Source organism: Manis pentadactyla, chromosome 6, assembly GCF_030020395.1.
Source record: "Manis pentadactyla isolate mManPen7 chromosome 6, mManPen7.hap1, whole genome shotgun sequence".
Taxonomy (NCBI): Eukaryota; Metazoa; Chordata; class Mammalia; order Pholidota; family Manidae; genus Manis; species Manis pentadactyla.
This window is the reverse complement of record NC_080024.1, coordinates 13,450,562-13,468,939: the sequence shown is the minus strand read 5'-3', so window position 1 is coordinate 13,468,939 and position 18,378 is coordinate 13,450,562. Positions and strand designations below refer to the sequence as shown.

General features: G+C 40.5%; 1 protein-coding gene and 1 long non-coding RNA gene across 2 annotated transcripts in view; both read right to left on the bottom strand.

The window, feature by feature from the left end:
* Positions 1-12,725, bottom strand: part of LOC118926649 (uncharacterized) — a 108,597-nt gene extending 95,872 nt beyond the window's left edge. The window contains exons 1-3 of the long non-coding RNA XR_008998158.1: positions 12,666-12,725; positions 12,292-12,463; positions 1,012-1,140 (exon numbers count right to left, since the gene is read on the bottom strand). This is a non-coding gene — a long non-coding RNA (uncharacterized LOC118926649). The remainder of the gene's footprint in view (positions 1-1,011; positions 1,141-12,291; positions 12,464-12,665) is intronic.
* Positions 12,726-16,096: 3,371 nt separating this feature from the next.
* The window catches only part of AP1S3 (adaptor related protein complex 1 subunit sigma 3), a 50,158-nt gene continuing 47,876 nt past the window's right edge, over positions 16,097-18,378 (bottom strand). The window contains exon 5 of the mRNA XM_036913862.2: positions 16,097-17,706. Within this exon, the coding sequence (XP_036769757.2) occupies positions 17,671-17,706 (36 nt within the window). The 3' untranslated portion in view covers positions 16,097-17,670. The remainder of the gene's footprint in view (positions 17,707-18,378) is intronic.

The following is an 18,378-nucleotide window of genomic DNA, read 5'->3' as shown; positions in this document are numbered from 1 at the left end:
GTTTCAGCCAGATAAAACCAGATACCAGAAAAGATAAAAAGCCAATTCAAGAGGGACAGGCTTAAATGGGAGCTTGATGGAAAACATGAGATAAACTTTTGGCCATAGCTCCAATAAATTGCCTGGGGCTTTTGATATATTTAGTTTTCCGAATTCAAGTCCACATCATAAATACAGTAACCAAGAGGAACCTGATAAAACTGATAACCAAGCTAATGGTTGTCTTTGGGGTGTAATTCACACGTCAACACCAGCTATTCTTGTTTTTCTGCGTCATTCCCTTTCCAGGGATGATTTTAAATCATTTGTGGGTAGATTTAAATCATTTAAATCATTTCAGCCAACTTAAAGTAATAATTTTCATTATATAGATCCTGTACAAAGGAGCATGAGCATAAGGGTATTGTATTCTCCTCTAGTGGTATTTTTTTCTCTTTGCTTCCCTTTTAGCACAATAGCCAAAGTCATTCATCCCAGAATGAAGTGACTATGTGCTGAATATATAGCTTAAAAAATATTTAATGAACATTGCCATGTTCCACACCTTTATGCTATGCTCTTGGAATAAAAATGATGATCAGCACAGAGCCCCTTGGTCTAAATGAGAAGGGCTGTGAGGATCAAGGGGGAAAACTATATGGATGAGGCCCCTCCCCAAAGTGAGATTCCCTTTTAACAGGACGTAAAGGCAGCATCCTCTATGAAGCACAAATTCTCTGGGTTGTTAATAAGTACCTTCTGGAAAACGATTTCTATCACTTCATGCAATTACAAAACACCAAATCAGAAGGTCTGTTTACAATAGAAGTTTCCAGAGCCTGTAATAGGCTTAGAAAGACTATGCAACATTTCTAAATGTTTCTAAAGCAATTTTCAGCTCAGGACTGAATTTTCTTGACCATCTCCTGTCGTAACTTGGATGTTCACCCCTTGAGAAGGGCTAGGGTAAAAGCAGTGTATCCCAAGGACCTGTAGTAAACACTTAGCAGAAACAACCGTAAACTCACTCACCTCTCGGGAGGGGAATGGGCGTGGCGAGGTCCAGTCTCAGCCTTCAGAGCTGCTGGGAGGGGCAGTTGGAGGAGTGGACTCTGAGACCAAGTCCAAGAGGTCAAGTATCAGGGAGGGTGCTGGAACCACCTGGGACGGGCAGGTGAGCGGAATGCAAGCAGGAAATCTGAGGTCTGAGGTGGAAAACCCCACTTCTCAGAGCCCCCAAAGTGAGAGGACAACAAAAGGGAAGGGAGAATGGAGTAGGTTTGAACACAGGATGACAGGGAGGGAAGGAAGTTTGGTCTTGGCTCAAGGCAGATCTCATGACAATAGATTTGTGACCCTGTGCCCCTCCCCCTTTCTTTGGCTAGACCAGTTCTGTCTGGGCCAGGGGGCAGGGCCTTTCAGAGGCGAGAACTGATTAAATGGCTGGGATGTTTGTGGGGATTTGCCGACAAAACAGAAATGGGTCTCTTTGCACCAAGGCAGGAAGACCTCTTCCAGAGCAGTGAACACGTACAGGTCCCTTGGAAAAGGTTAGGGGTGGGGAGGGGCTGAGAGCAGGGGTGTGCAGAGAGGACCCAGGACGAATGGCTCGTTTCTCAGTGGTGCACAGGCTTAGCTCAAACCCACCATGATTTCTCTCATTCTAGGTCACAAGTTCACAGCTGAACCTTGTACACAACCCTGAGAGTCTCCAAGAACATCCAGTACTTTGAAGCACCTGAAAGCATGTTCCTCTCTTGCCCTCCTCCTCACATTCAAAGTTCTGTTCTTACATTTTGAGCACATTCTTGGCCAATCTAGGAAAATACAGAAGCCCATTTTTAAAACATCGTGAACCAGGAACTTGGCCTTTTATTCAGCTGTTTCTTCGGCAACGTTCCTCACTGTATTTATCACCTGCACACTGACCGGTCTCCTGAATCAAATTATTTTCCCCCTGCGGTGTGGATGTCTCAGAAGAGCGTCCTTCATCACAACAGCTTAATTCCATTCATTCAAATACCCTTAAATGGGTTTAGCTAACATTAATTAAGAACTTTCTGATTTGCTGGGCACTGGACCAATCGCTTACAAGCTTTACTTCATTTAATTTCCAGAGCAACCTTAAAAGAAAAAGGGATTTTTTTCCTCTAGTTTTACTGATTAAAAAATTGAGAAGTTGGGTAAAACCCAAGGTCCCCCAGAGGGTAAGTGCCAAGCTGGATTCAAATTCAGGTCCAAGTCTACAGCCTGAATGATGACTTTGAATATGCAATCCTAGTTTAACTCGGCATCAAACTAGCAATCTGGAAATGGGGTTCCCGATCCAACCCAACAATTCACTATCCAATGGGCAAGTTGCTCACAGAAAATAAATTTATTTTAAATTTTCTCACTTATACTAAAGGCATGGGACTGTGAGATGATCATGTTTAAAGCCCTTTTATCCATAAGAGTTTATAGTCTTTGTGCTTGTTTTTGCTAAATTTAATGCACAGATAAAATGGTACCCATTGCATTTTTCTTTCTGGAAATATTTGCAATCAAAGGTTTGGGTTGATTTCCCCCCATTCAGTCCTTTGAAGCAGTCTTGGACATTTCTCTGGCATCTTTTTGTTCTTTGTTTTACTTTCCCAAGATCCATGCCTCTTCATCTCTGTGTTGCCAATGGGTTTCAGCCCTGGGCAAGTTTGCTATGGATTCAGTGTGACCAAAGAAAATGACAGCAAAACATTCTTGGGGTGAAAGGGTTATACCCAACTTTATTTCCAGGTGGCAGGTCAGTCACTAAAATCCTGTTCACTCAGAGCAAGTCTGCATGCAGCAAGCCAATCTCTGCTTCTGGGCCCCTGTGTCCACACAGCTGTCCTCTGGGCTTCTCTGCACATCTGTCCTGCACAGCCATCCTTTGGGCCTCTGTCCTCGGCGCTGCCACCACTCCATCCTCTGCTCTGCTCTCCTGCAGCCTTGTGGCTGTGCCACTGTGTCATGCCCAAGCACTGGGAGGAGCTCGTTATATAGAGTCAACAGCCATGTATTGCCCACAGGTGTGCAGTGAGCTGGTCAACCACAGCCAGGTGAGAATCCTGGCCAGAGGAACTCTCATTTTATCCACAGTCTCCTTATTGGCAATCTGTACAGGGCATAATCTGGGCGGTAGGGTGATTCTGAGCACCTGCCTCCCTCTGCAGTCGCTCAGGTGTGTCTTCAGCCACCCTCTCTCTGGCATAGCCAGGGGCTGACCTCTGATCACATCAAAGCCATTGGGATTTAAGCTCTCAGACCTTCAGAACACAAGACACTGGGGATGATCTGAGGTCACATCTTGCTGTGCTTGGGGAAACGGTGGGAGCAGCAGTTCTAGGGTAGCAGGTGCTGCAGTGGTGTGGAGTCTGCACAGGCAGCAGCTTCCTGTCCAGAAGCTCCAATAAATTTCCTGGGGCTTTTGATAGAACCTGTGACCCTGCTGGTGGGCACTGTGGGGCTGCCCTGGGTCCCGTGCTTCCCAGTCTGGTTTTCTTGACTCCCCATCAGTACTGATGACCTTTCAGTCGCTTTTTCCCCTCTTGTCTTCTGTTCCTTCTTGTTCTGTTCCTCTCTTTCCCATTCCTTTCTTCATTCCTCCTTTCATTGGATCCTTTGAAACTGCATTTAAATTCAGTTTCTAAATCATGCAAGAAAACTGATCTCATTAATCCAACATGCCTTATTTTTATCTAAACAATTGCAAACAGTTGATTTCCAAAGACTTCCAAGTATCAAGTTGCCAACCAGTGATTCGAAATCAGAAGGTTTGAGAAGAATTCCTGGTTCTGCTTCTTGAGACCTGCGTGACCATGCTCAGGTCAGACACTTTCTGTGTCTCAATTTCCTCAACTGTAAAACGGGAACAAAACCTATTAGGTTAGTGAGGGCTCCTGGCACAGCAGCTGTCATATAATGGGAGCTAAGTGCAGTCATTACATGGGCTGAAAGTGTGGCATTTCTGGAGTGAGTTCCAGAGGAGAAATTCCAACATGGGCATGAGCAACAGCAGCAGGATTGGAATCTCCAACAGGAGGCCATTGTTCATTCAGATCTTATGCTCTGGCATTAAAGCGTTAAAAACAGTCATAAATCAGAGACGCACACAGTGGCTACTGCCCTGGCTCTCCTCAGCCTTTCACATGCACTGGCTTCCTTCTTTTTTCTGATTCTGCTGCACCAGCCAGCAGGCAAGTGAGGAAACAAAACGCTCTTGTGGTTCTTTCTTAGGGACCTGCTTTGACCTGAAACCGAGTCCCCTGTGGACTTCTCTTATCCCAAGCTGATGGCGCTATTGCAAGTTCCCCGATTCTCATCCATTCACATAATTCACTCCAAGTTCTTTTGCACTCAAGTGAGTTTTTACTAAATAAGGGCATATATGAATGGGAGAATGGATGAGTAAATAAAGGAATGAGTGAGGGAGCAATCTTCCCATCTTCCCTGGATCTTGAATAATGTCTGCCCTGAGCCCTAACCTTATGCAACCACTGTGCAGCCCTGACTCTGATTAACTACTACTTCTTTGGGCACGAGGTGTCTGGCCTGAATACAATCTCATCTAATAGAATCATGAAATGAACTCTTTAAAGCTGTTTCAAGAACTCCATTTTTCATGGCACGGCAACTACCTTTAATGGGGGAAAGAGGTGGACGCAATGAAATAATAGCCAGAAGTATTATGCCTCCACATGATTTCTAGAGGTTTTGTTTGTCTATCAAGTTAGGAGAGAGAGATAGAGGGAAAAAAAAATGCTCAAGTGAACAAACCAAGCTAGAATTCTAATCACAAAGGCACATATTTTTAAACTTGAGTAAAAATATTAGGTTAATAGATATAGTATTATATTAGGATTATAGACATAGCAATCTGTGGTTTTTGTTTCTTTCTTTCTTTTAAAGAAAAAGGAACCAAGACATTCTAGAATCAAGCCACTCCAACATAATAACAAGTATTAACTGGGAAACTATTATTGGTTTATTCATGTGTTCACTCAGGCAATAAAAATCTGCTCCTACTAGATGCCAGCCTGTGACCTGTGGATACAGAGAGCCCACAGTCATCTTCACAGATGAGTGGGGATTTGAAATGTAACCTGACCACAGCAGCTACCTAAGAGCTGTGTTGGCAGAACACATAGGATGAGGCCCCTTTCTCCTGGGAAGGCCTGAGAGGGTGACCCTTGGATCCTAAAGATGAGAAGGTGTCCTCGGGGGCATAACGGAAAAGGAAACTTTGGGGGATGTACTGCATGCCAGGCTCTCTTCTAAGCAGTGTTCTAGGTGCTGGGGGTATGGGTCCCTACCTCAGGAAGCATGCATTCTAGTGAGGGAGCAGAGGGGGTAACACACACACAGGTAAATAAATAGGCAAACATAATGTGTTACAAAGAAAATAAAATAGGGTTGTAGGGAAAAAAAAGTTACAGGGGTGGAAGAGAGAGGTTGCTACCTAAACTGGACAAAGGACTCCTGGAGGAGGTGACAAGATGTAGGTTCCAAACATGCAGAATTACAGAAGAAATCAGGAGGTGGGTGCAGGTACTGTGATTGGTGAGACCAGAGAGACTGTGGTAAGACTTGGTTCCACACCAAGGAGTTTAGACGTTATCTAATAGGCACAGAGACCACAGGGGAGGAGCTTAGAATAACCGCGGGGATAGATGGGAACTGTATCTCAATGAGGCTTTGTGCGATCACAGGGACACTGCTGGCACAGAGCCTGAGGTAGGGGATTCCTCTCAAATTCTTCATTGGAAAGACTGTAACAATTGGTATTATGTTTTTCTCTGAAAAGAGCAATCAGTGTCAACTTTACCTAATGTTCTTCAACAAAACAAAACTGTGACCCTGATTATATTCCTGGCCAAGGCTCTGAAGCCAGACTTTTACAAAAATAACTACAAAACTGCCATGTAATGAGACATATGCAACTTGCCTAAGAGTATCCGGTTTTGGGAAGACATGTAAGTCAATTAAAGCACATAAGAATCCCACCCACCCACACCATTTTCTGCAGAATGTGGAGGGTGGGCACCTGTGGACTGCCAGAAGAAGGAGAGGCTTCCTTACGAGAGCAGAAAAGAGTGTCCTGAACTAAAACATGTCCCCAAATAGACTGTGAGACCTGGGGGGTCACTTCCCTGCTATGAGGGTCCTAACAGCCACAGCACGGATATCAGGAGCTGTCAGGGTCTGTTCCTTAAGTCAAGATCTTCCTGTTGAAGGTACAATATCTTCAGGTATTAAAATGTATGATTTTCCAACATTTGTGTCAAACATTAGGAGTCAGCAAACTCCTGCGAGCCTGGCAGTCTGCAAAGACTTCCTAAGATGGGCCAAATACATAGTCATAGGCCCATGACATCACAACCATCCCCTTATTTGTGGCAAAAGATCCTCTTATGTGAATTACTCAATAATGACATAACCATTCTTCTATCCTGGGCAAAATTTAGATTATTTCCAGTCTTTTGAACTAAACTGCAAAGATCAAACCTTGTTTGTGGGTAGATTTTCCATGTTTTGGATTAGTCCTCAGGTAATATCAAGAGTAAGCGAATTTGAAAGGTCTAGAAACTTCAAAGTCTTAGGCTTTGTGGGGCCCTGTAATCTGTCTCCCCATCCTCCGCATCTTTCCCCTCCTCTCCCTCCTTTTTCTTCTTCTCCTCCTGCTCGCTTTTCTTCTCCTTCTTCTTTTAACAACGCTTTAAAATAACACAGCCCATCCTAACCTTGCTGGGTGTACATAAAAGGCCACAGGTTGGATTTGGCCTATGGACCAGTTTGCCAATCCCTGCGCTCTGGTCCTTGGACTTCCTGGGCCAAGGGATATGACTATTTCAGTGTTATTTACACACATTAACAAGTTCTTCTTCAGCAATGTATGCTGTTGACCTGTGTCATCCAACATTGGATATTATTTTTAGTTTTCATTTTTTGCTGAATGTAACCTGAATGTTTGTTAAGAACAAAACATTCGCTAGGAATTCTTAATCATTTCTTTAAGCATGTCAATCTTACCGAAACATTTAAGAGTTTGGAAGTAAAGCCCATGGCCCTAGAGTAATAAAGTGACTCATTATGCTTTTTCTATTTTCTGTACTGTGGGGGGAGTGCTTAACTGTATCACATAAGGTAACCTTATCGCATCAGACCCTCAGCCCACTGAGGATATTATGTTCTGGGACACACTGGCCTGTGACTTTTCAAATCTGTGTGAAAATGAGCTTTATCATTTGCAGATTATCCTGAATATGTCCAAGGAAGAGACTATTTTAAACCTAGAGTTTGTCTGTGATTGAAGTTCCTATTTTGTCAGATTTGTCCTCTTCAGCTCAGGGGGGGTATTAGCCTCATGTTCATTTTGTCCAGTGAAGCAAGAAATGTATCCTGGCCAGCTACCTGCTTGTAGCCCCCATCACAGCCTCTGGCAGGCATCAGGAAAGGGGTCCATGGGCAGAGGGAGGAGGAAGGCACACCCCCAAACCTGCTCGCCATAAAGAAATCCTCTTCCTTGAATAAATATCTAAGAAATGGCGGTCAAGTGCAATTTCTACAATCAGCTCACAAATGCTGGCCCCGTTCTGGTCCCTTTTCTTTGCTTTAGCCCCAGGAGGCTATTTTAGGCAATGGGCCCCCCCTTGCTGACAGCACACGTGGGGCAGCTCTTCTGCTGCTGGTCAGTTGGATCCAGAGGACATACTGAGAGCAGCAGCTAGCGTTAGTGGAGCTTTCCTAGGTGTCAGACGCTGTCCTGTGCACAGATGAGGAAACTGAGGCAGGCAGAAGTCACCTGCCCAACATCACACAGCAGGCAAGTAGCACTTCTGGACATGACCCCTGAAATTCCAAGTCCAAATCCCACCTTCCTGACCAACTCAGAGGTGCTAGGTGCTCTTTTGAGAGTTTATAAAATGGAGTACGTAAAGAGATTCCCTTGGTCTTAGAGGGTTGACACGGCCAGCAAGGTGGGAAAAGGCCCATCTCCTCCCTTATTTCTACGTAGGTCGGCCTTTCCTACCCCCCAGCAAGACTGGGGACAGGCTGCCCTGAGCAGAGTTAGCGCTCCCCAAATCTGCAAAATGGCCAACTATGTGTACTTACTCTTTGTTTCTTTCATCCACTTCCCTTGGGAATGTGGAGAGAGCTTTGGTGTCAGAAGAAGCAAAGCCGAGTCGTATCCCAGCCATGGCAATTCTAGCTCTGACCACACACACCCAGTAGAGTGGAAAGACCCAAACTTCCCGCACACCCGTGGCACTCTGCCCCTCAAAACTCCTTCCCAGACTCTCCCCTCCCTGGCTTCCTTAATTGTATTCCCTTGTCCTGCTACTGAGTGATGGTGTCTGAATTGGGGTGTGTTGTCAAAAGTCCCCAAGACCACCTTCGGCCTCCGTGGTTACCAGGACTCATGGGGTTCAGAGGCTGTTAGAGTCACAGTTATAGTTTATGTCAATGAAAGGATATAGAATAGACTCAGCAAAGGGAAAAAGCATGTGGGCAAAGTCTAGGACAAGCTGGAGGTAAGCCTCTAGGTATCCCCTCAGTGGTATCACACAAGGATCACTTACTTCTCCCAGCAATGATGTGGAATTACACATGCAATGTGTTGCCAGCCAGTGAAGCCCACTGAGCCTTGGTTCCCAGGGTTTTATTGGGCCTCCATCATGCAGGTATGCAGGGCCCAGGTGACTGACCTCAGCTACACAGACTCCAGCCTTCAACCAGAGCAAAAATGAGCATTCATCATAAATCACATTGTTGGGATAAATTTATCTGGTTGCACTGGCATAGCATGGTCCAAGGTCTCGGGCATATGAAAACACCCTCACCAGGCAGGACATTCTAAGGGCTCAGAGGTTATCTCCCAAAAGCCAACCAATTCTGGAGGCAGGTTTTTACTTAGAATGTGCAGGATTAGAGCAACTGAGATGTGCTGACATAACCCTTTCTTGTACAAGTTGTGATCAGAGAAAAAGAGAGATCTCCTCAAATGACTCTGTCCATGATACCAAGGAACAAAAAGGGACAGTGGGACCCTGAATATATAGTCAACTGTGTCCAGGGGGATGTAGTGGGTGGGAACCCCAAGGGCGAGGTTTCAACCTTCTTCCTTCCACCTTAAGTTTGAAAGTATGACCTTTTATTTATGTAACAAACATTAACTAGCTGTCTGATAGCAGTATGAAGCTCACAGCCTCCACCCTGAAGAAGCCCACCATCTTCAGGAAGAGGCACCCCTTTGTCAATCTACAGTCCCTCATCGATGAGCCACAATGTCCTCTGCTCCTAAGAACCCAGGGTAATCCATTACTACTCGGTGGAAAGAGGGACCAGGCTACTTTCATGGGGGCTAAAACCTGAGTGAGGGCTAGAAGTTTACCAAGAACTGCTGGGTCAACTGTGAGTAGGGTACTCTTCAGGCAGGAAAGTGAAAGGAAAGGTATTTCAGGCCAAGGGCACAGCACATGCATTAGAGATGGGAGAGCTTGGTGCATTTGGGGTTCTGGACTGTTACATTAAGAAGGTTACTAATCTAAGTCCTCTCTATAAAGTTTGTAAGGCTAGTTGTTACCAGCTAGTCTATGGCAGAGCTTTCCAGCCTTTTACATCATGGCACTCATAAAAAAAAATAATCCAGTTTGGCTCTCAGGCTTCCTTCACAATTTTTGTTCATTCTAAAACCTTGTTTTACTACTTTTCCATCTATAAACAGGAGCATGAAATGAGAGGATCAATAAATGGAGACTCTTCACATTTACCAACATGAAACCTCATTTTCTCCTTTACTCCTGTCTTTCCTTACCTGCTCATCTGTTTTAAATTTTTAAAAATCTTTAAATAGCAACTGCCTTTCTTGTCCCTTATGAGTAATATATCTTAGCTAGGTCTGGTGCAAAATGTAATTGGTAGTCAATCATTCCCTTGGCAAATACCACCTTCTGTACAGTGAGCATCTTGAAAAGGTGTTTTTCCATTTCTGTTTACAAAGGCGCGTTCCTAGCTTTGTTTTCATGTTACTTGCATTTGTACAGATCTCACATCATATCTAACAAGCAAGTCAACGCTTTTTCTGTATCAGAGGGCAAAAGAAGACTGAAGAAACACATGGGAATTAGCACATTGCTGCTTTCCACTTCATGAGCTAGAAAAAAATAATCAGAAAGGGCCCTTCCATCCCAGCAAAAAGCTGTGCCCTGTAATCATCATCTAGTGGAGTCAGAATCCATGTGACACAATTAAAAATACAAGAAAGTATATACCTTTGGGTAGAAGTGAATCATGGTTTAGGTGGCTGTTTCTCTTTGTACCGCCACAGTGACAAACCGCGGAGTTCTCTTTCATCATGCTAAGTATTGTCGATGGGTTTGCCGCCAGATGAAAGGCTTCCAGACAATGGCCTAGTGTGTCACTCACGTAAACGGTATTGCACCAAGGCTGGTCTGCCAATGTGGTAGCTTAATTTCTGGTCCGAACGCATCTGTTTGCTTGTTTCTTCCACAAGCAACAAAACCTATTCTTATGGTACCACTGCCAAGGGCTCAGTTTTAATTTCGATCATTTCACTGCTATCACAGAAACACTCTAGCCCATTAATTGCCATGGTGCATGTAGTCTTTTATCATTCAACTGCCATTCAGCCAACACTTACTGATATTTTACTGTGTGTCCAGCTCCGGTAGGGGTGCTGAAGGCCCAGCGGAGGACAAGGCTGAAAAAGTCTTGAACAGCAATATCACCTGAAATTGGGGGATCCTGTTGTGCTTCAAACATAGAGGCTTCAAGGTTATTTCTGAACTCAAGACAATGTGAGAGAGAGTGTATAGCTTCTTGATCAAAAATGAACTATTCTGGTGATATACTCCAGAAAGGAGCAGACTGTTTGCTAGTCTAATGAACTTCTTATGCTTCTCTGAAAACATTCCAGTCTGGGAGAATGTTAAGGAAAATACATACCTTTTTAAAGGGGAGGTTTTCAGACTCCAACCTGATAGATGTTAGTAACTGTTTCAATGTATTCAAGACATTAATAGGTCTTTTAGAAGATTAAAACAAGTTATCTTTGTCTCTCTCTCACATTCACACACACACTCTGCTCTCAAGCATTTTTCATATCAGCCAGAGATAAGAGATGTATGTAAATATTTATACTATCATATTAGAAGCTGTAAGTACCCTGGGAGGCACATATGTAATGCCAAGTGTCTTCAAAAAGGGGAGAAAGAATGGAAGAACAGGAGAGTCATGAGAGGGTGGCACTTGTGTCATGTATTAAAGAATCTGGATCTAGGGAGATGCAGCAAATAACGTTTCCTTTAAAGGAACAAACAGAACAAGCAACAGCCAAGAAGAGCCCGGTTCATGGACGTGTGAAGGAGCATGGGATGTGTGATTTAAACATGCAAAAGTAGTCATATCAGGAAAGGTCTCCAAAGTCAGACTAAGAAGCTGCATCAGCAACTACAGAAGCAAGGGAAACATTTAGTACAGGGGTCAAAACAAAAATGCCCCGGGGCTAGGCCAGTACATGAATCAGTGAGGTGGGCAGGTACAGTGGAGGGATTGTAGGAAACAGTGAGAATGCCCTCCACCTCCCGCTGATTCAGCCAGGCAGAAGTGGAAACCCAAAGTGACCAGTTCTTAAAATTTTCCAAGCAAAGAAAAAAAAATCTAATTTTTATATGAAATTGCACAATTGATACAATATCTTTATACAGTGAGCACCAAACGAAACTTTATGCAGACTCAGGGGAGCCTGCAGGACCCAATCTGTAGCTCCACAAAATGGACATGATGTGTGGATGGTGACATAATCTTTCTATTTCTCAGCAGCCTAACTTCCCAATTACATTTATTATCCACCTTCTTCTAATTAGTTGCTTGTGTTGGCTCTAAAGGGTGCTCTATTTTGTCATTCTCTGAAAATAAGCTTGATTACACATAACCTGATCCTGCTGATGGTAGCCCACAATTGTTCCATGTATTAGGGTAGGCTCGCTGCTGTAACAAACAACCCCAGGCCTTCAGTGGCTCAACACAATGGAGGTTTATTTCTGTCACACATTGAAAGTTCACCATGGCTGTTCCTATTTGATTGGCTTTCTTCAAAGCCTTTTTTAGGTACCTGTCTCCTGGCTCTGCATTCTCCCAAATGCTGGAGTATTTTCCTTCAGTTGTAAACAGGGAAAGACAGAGAATGAAGGGTTACATGGGGGCATGTTTTATGAGTCAGACCTGCAGTTGGGCCAATGTTATTTCAACCCACATTCCACTGGCCATAATTACCCCATGGATGAACCACCCTGCAAGAGAGGCCTGGAAATGAAGCCTGGCTGTTATGCCAAGGAGGTAACAGGAAGTGATCTGGTAAGTGAACAGCTGGTATCTGCCTCATTTTCAAGTGGTGTCTGGTTTCATCCAGCACTGGCTCCTCAGCTCAGAACCAAACACGAAGGTCCTATTTCATAGATAGGTACAAACAAGGTTGAAATGGTAAGTCTTAGCCAAATACAGAAAATAGTCACAGAATATAAGGATTTTTCCAGATTCGTCTCTTTTACTCAATACCACCAAAAATATATATATCTGTCCTCTCTCCTTCCCTCAGAAACATGTGAGAAATTCCACCCCCAAAATTCAACACAAACTTGGTAATTCACCCTTTACCTGCATTCCAGGAGTTTTTCTCTCTGCTCCTCTAACAGAGTAGTACACTTATACTCATATACTTCATCTGTATCACCTGAAAGGGTCAAAAACACGCCTGAATGTCAGTCACTAGCTCATAGGTTATGTCAGGAAAACAAGCTCATCAAATACTTTCATGAGTATTCATGATCAAATACTTTGATCAAGACAAGGTTTAATTAAACAAATGATTGGCACTGAGACCTGATCAAAGCACACAGGTTAAAATATTCACTAGTCTTTCCTCTTCTGTACGAGTGGTTTAGACTGGCTCACTTCCATGATCCCATCTGACCCTAACATTCCATCCATTCCAAAGAGCAAGTTCATGAGCCTTCTCAGTGGTACATCCAGGACCAGCACCGAGGTCCTCAGTTCCCAGTCCATTTCAATGCTCTGCACACAAATATGATAATTAGCCTTATGGCTCAGAACATCCCAACAGTGAGTTATGTTCCCAACCAATGAGTCCACTTGTTTGCTCTGAGAGATTGATGGCTGAAAATCTTACAGACTTAAAAAAAAGAAAACACTGTTACGCTATTATTTCCCACCGATTCAAAAGTTCACAGGAGTTTAAATTATATTTGAATAGTATTTGGATAGCTGCCTCAGCAAAATAACTAAATTGTGTATTTTGGCTCATAGATTTTGAATGTAGATCCACTGAAAAAGGACAGAGAGGTCTTGAATAAAAGTGGCTACATGTGTAGCACTTCCTAAATACTGAGTTGGCCTGAAGTTTACTTTATGATTTATCATTCCTGAGGTTCTCTGTGTGTATGCAAAAGATTTAAATTTTCTTCTAACTTAGTCTTCTCTGTGCTTTTCTATTTTAAAGAGTATTCAACTAATAGAGAAAGTATTACAAATTGCTTTCTTTACAACTAGTACTATTATCCTATGAGATTAGGTATTCCATGTAGAACAGAACTGATTTTATTTGTTTTTATTATTATATTCATCTATCGATTGTTTCAGTTTGGCTTTTAATGTTACAATTAGCCAAGGTCTGACTTTTGGTAAAAATCATTGAAGGTTTATTTCCAGAAATACAAAGATGCTTATTTCTAAAAACAGAAAAACATAATTTAATCAACTCATTAGTTTCTCCAAAGTATATTTACTCCCTTGTAAATGAAAGTAATATTTATATTTTAAGACTTTTTGAGAAGTTTATTATTTTATTAGGTCAAGGTTAATATTTGAATACTTTCATTTTTACTAAATTTTCGGTTATGCTTTTATTATACTTTAATTTTTCAATTTAGTTTTATACCATTCTTTAAAATGCAAATGACCTTAAACTTAATTCCTGACCACAAACCCCTGCAAGTCTATTAGTCCTTTATTCTTTATATCTATATAATCTTACATTTTACAGGTATTTTTCCACCACAATGGAAAACTTTTTATTGAAATTGGAGGCTTCACAAATTCAACAGATTTCTCTTCCTCCAAAAAAAATAGGAAAATTTTTAAATTTTTTTAATAGAAGCTTAAATCACTATTGCAGCAGTATGAGAATTATCTCACACTTGGAACCAACTATCTTCATAATTCTTCCTTTTCTTCTTATTTACTTCAAAATATTACCAAGTAAATTATGCTGGCAACACACAAGATTAACTAGCATTTTAAACATGTTGAAGTACAAAGTAAGAAGCAAGGTTATCTTATAAATTATAACACTATCAAGTGTAGCTCATAAAGCTACTTTAAGGTTACGCTAACAATAACAAAAGCCCACATAACTCACACAATTACAGAACTGTTCATTTCATCAGCCTCCATGGAAACTTAACACTTTCCAAAGCAAAAGAAAGTGCCAATTTTGAATAATACTCTTGGTAAATAAATAGAGGACATGTCAAAGACATGGAAATAATTCTAATCTAGAAGATAATTAAATCATGAATGTATCATCTCAGATTAATCTACCCTTAAGAACTATGCCATTAAGCTCTGAAGAGAAATGCTTAGAACATTATTCTGTAAGAAAACAGTTAACAACATAGTAAATTAACACTTTGATAAAAATTAAGTTATGGTGGAAACACAACATAAATTATGTACTGATGGCACAGATGTAAAGAGAAAATACTGAGGTTCAGTTAATAGGTGCGTTTATTCATAAAAAATTATCAAATGTCAAAGTACATCTGTAACCCTGAGTTCATATTAAATAGTACTATCAAATGTGAATGTTACAGTCCTTTATGGTTTTAGCTTTATGTGATAAAATATATTATTATTGTTGAATACCAAAGTATTCAACAGTATACTCTGTCTATGGGCAGAGTTTTTTCAAGAGTTTGGCAAATTAAAATAAGGATTGAAAAAAAATTCTAATGACCCTCCCTTTGCAAATTATTGAAAAAGTCATTGGCTTGATTTCCTTACATTCCAGAGCATCTGACTGAACCTAATCCAAAATTGCAGGGACCATGTGAAAAAGTATATTAACATTCACCAATAAACTTTATTGATTAAACCTTAGAAAAGTAAAGTGAAACACAGTTTATTAGTGATGTTTCATAGGTATCACAATAGGAATCCTAAAGAAGAATTATTAGGGTTAGAAGAACATCTGCATATGTTTGATGAAAAATTTTTATCATTTTAGGAGACTTCTAGATACTTTTTTAAGATACAGGTAAAAGTTTGAGTGAATTAAAAATTAATTTGCTTTATCACAATAAATGTCAACTTAACATTTGTTAATGAAAGAAAAAATTACTAGGTCTAAAGAATGACTGCATCATTAACTACATGCAGAGATTAGATTATCAAAATGTGGGTGACTGGTGAAAAGGAAGTCAGTGGGAGCAAAGCAATAAGTATTCTTCTTTCATCTGTTGTCACCTACTTGTGAAGCTGCTCCTGGACAGTAAATGCCAAGAAAATGAAGAGGTCATATTAAAGGGACTTCATTGGGAATTACAGGTAGAATTTCAAGCACAAAATTTTATTTTTACAAATTATACTCATAAAAGCACACTCCACTTCATCATTAAAAAGTTTAAAAGCATTTTATTTGGAAGTTTTATACAAATTTAATATTTATTATTTTTCGTTCACCTGGTAGTTTTATTATAACTATATAATATGAAGAAAACATAATGATTATTTTCACCAAGGCCCACATAAAATGTCCCTCCAATCCCTAGAATTTATCCCAGATGCTACATAGTATTATGTTCATTTTCTATGCATGATGCTGACGTGAAGTCTGAGAAACTCTGTCTGGAGCTGGACAGTGTCTGTCACAGAATTCCCCAAGACAGGGTACATCTGAATGAGGTTCAAGAAATACCTGCAACCAAATATGGTGGAAAACTTCAAATGAACCAGAAAAGCTGGTGATTTATGTAAAGCTCAATTTCATAAAACTTTAAAAAAAAAATACAGCCTCACAATATTATCAACAAAAATAATTAAACCTTAAACTTGAAGACTTAAAGTCATCAAAATGACAGCTAAACTTCAATCTGATGCCATCATTGTAATTCTATAATTTGAGGAAATATTAGATATTAAAAGACCAATAATTACTTTGTATACTAATCTGAGTTATTTCCTTTCAGTAATGGTTCTAACTGAGGAATTGGTCAATTTGTCCTTCTCTTCTGCCCTTGCCTTTCTTCCCTAAATGTATCTGGCAATATTAATCAAAAAGGACATTTTTCCCTCATGTTCTCAAAAGCCTACCATATCATATCTCCTAGAGAATGAAATAGCAAATATACTCTTCTCTTAGAAAGAGCACCAGAGGGTCCCCAATATGAATGACACCGAACCTCAAAACTAACATTGAAAATGCACAGGTAAGACATCAAAAGTGGGGCATCAAGAGAAAACATTTCCTTCTATCTCCCTAGGAGCTATTTCCTATAATGCCTGACTTACTACCTAGCTATATAGAACTTTCATGCCAGGAGCAGGAATGCAACATGTTCATAATAATAATGGTCAGCAGCAAATATTTTCTTTGGGGAATGAAAGACCATATAGGCCGCAAAAAACAGTAAATGCTCTAAGTTAGCCTAATAAAAAATGCCTTCAAAATATATTAGATAAACTTTAAAATATATTTGAAACAAAATCAAGCAACTAAGAGTACTTGAAACATAAAAGATTATTAAAATAGTAGTAGTAGTAATTACTGCTATGGCTGTTCATCTTCACTCTGCTGTTATTATACTAAGGGAAGTCACAGACACTGCATCTCCAGATGTCTCAAAACCTTAATAAATACACAGAGGATGTAGAAAACACAGCCTTATTGAAATGCCCTTATATTCAATTAAAAGGTAAAATTAAAACCTCGGCCTAGATAGCAGCTGCCAAGGCATCAAAAACACACAAGTCCTACACAATCTTTGGTTATCTTCTTAATTCCAATCCTGAAAAAAATCAATGAATTCAGGATATTAAAATCAGATACATTGTATCTGGGCTGGAATTACAGTCTTATGTGTGTCAAAAATATCTAGCATTATATATGAATTCTGAACTATTAACGTAATTTTGAACTATTATACAATTTAGAAAGCTAAGCATTTAGAAGAGTATTATTGATACAAGATATATTTTACATTCAAAAACATGATCACAATACAATTTTCAGCCCGTCAGTAGAGGATCAAATGCAACAGAACATATTGCAACAAATTTATTTAAATTAGCTTGAAAAAAATTACATGGAGTTAAAACATTGCAACCATTGTCTATTGAGTTATGATGCAGTTGTTTTAACATCCAGAGCTACAATTAGTCATATACAGTATAATACAGACATGTAATAATGATAAATATAGTATGTTAAACAACATTAATTTTTGCTAGTTACAAAGAATCCCTTTTAACTTATTTTTGGCAGGTTCCAGAGGCTCTGTCAATAGCCGGAGGCGAGGCATTGCTTATTTACAGATTCACAACATGCAGCACTCTCATTGTCTTCAAGTAGATGGATAGTTAAAACGCAGGCTTGTTCATGTATTCTTCCATTGTCTGAAAGGGAAGAACAAATCAGAACGATTTTCCCTTAAACCACATCCTTTAGCAGACTTGTGAACCCTTTCTCATGTTTATTTATTTATTTAGCCATTATTTGAAGTTTGAAAGAAGTTTTGAAAATATGTATGGGCATACGTCTTTGCATTCTATTCAAGAACAGTGGTTCAAAGTTTGAGTATAATTTGTATGCACATCCACATGGCTGGAACTCAGTAACTTTCAACAGAGAAAAAGCTAAGCTTGACCATAAAATAAATGTCTGATAAGAGAAATGCAGCAGGCACTATGCATGCTACAGCTTGTCACTGCCTTATAGTTTGGCTTAGCTGTTAACATGGTTTGTGCTTTTAAGGGTGACGGTGCTGGGGTATACTTAGCCATTTCTCATGCATCCACACGAATACAATCAAGGTTTCTTATTGCTTGGGCTAATGAGGGACCACTTGATCTTCCTTCTTAACTTGCTTTCTTATTCTGTAGTCAAATTTTCATTTGTTGCCCCCACTGGTGATTCCAGGAATTGCAACCTCACCAGTTTTATTGTCCTTATAGGCCTTAGTTGTTCCCCTCAAAATAAGGTACCCCCTAAAGTCATGCCCAGCCAATTAAACTGTTTCTTTATTTCCATATTATTAATGTCTAGACCCCGTACACTCAGAATAAGCT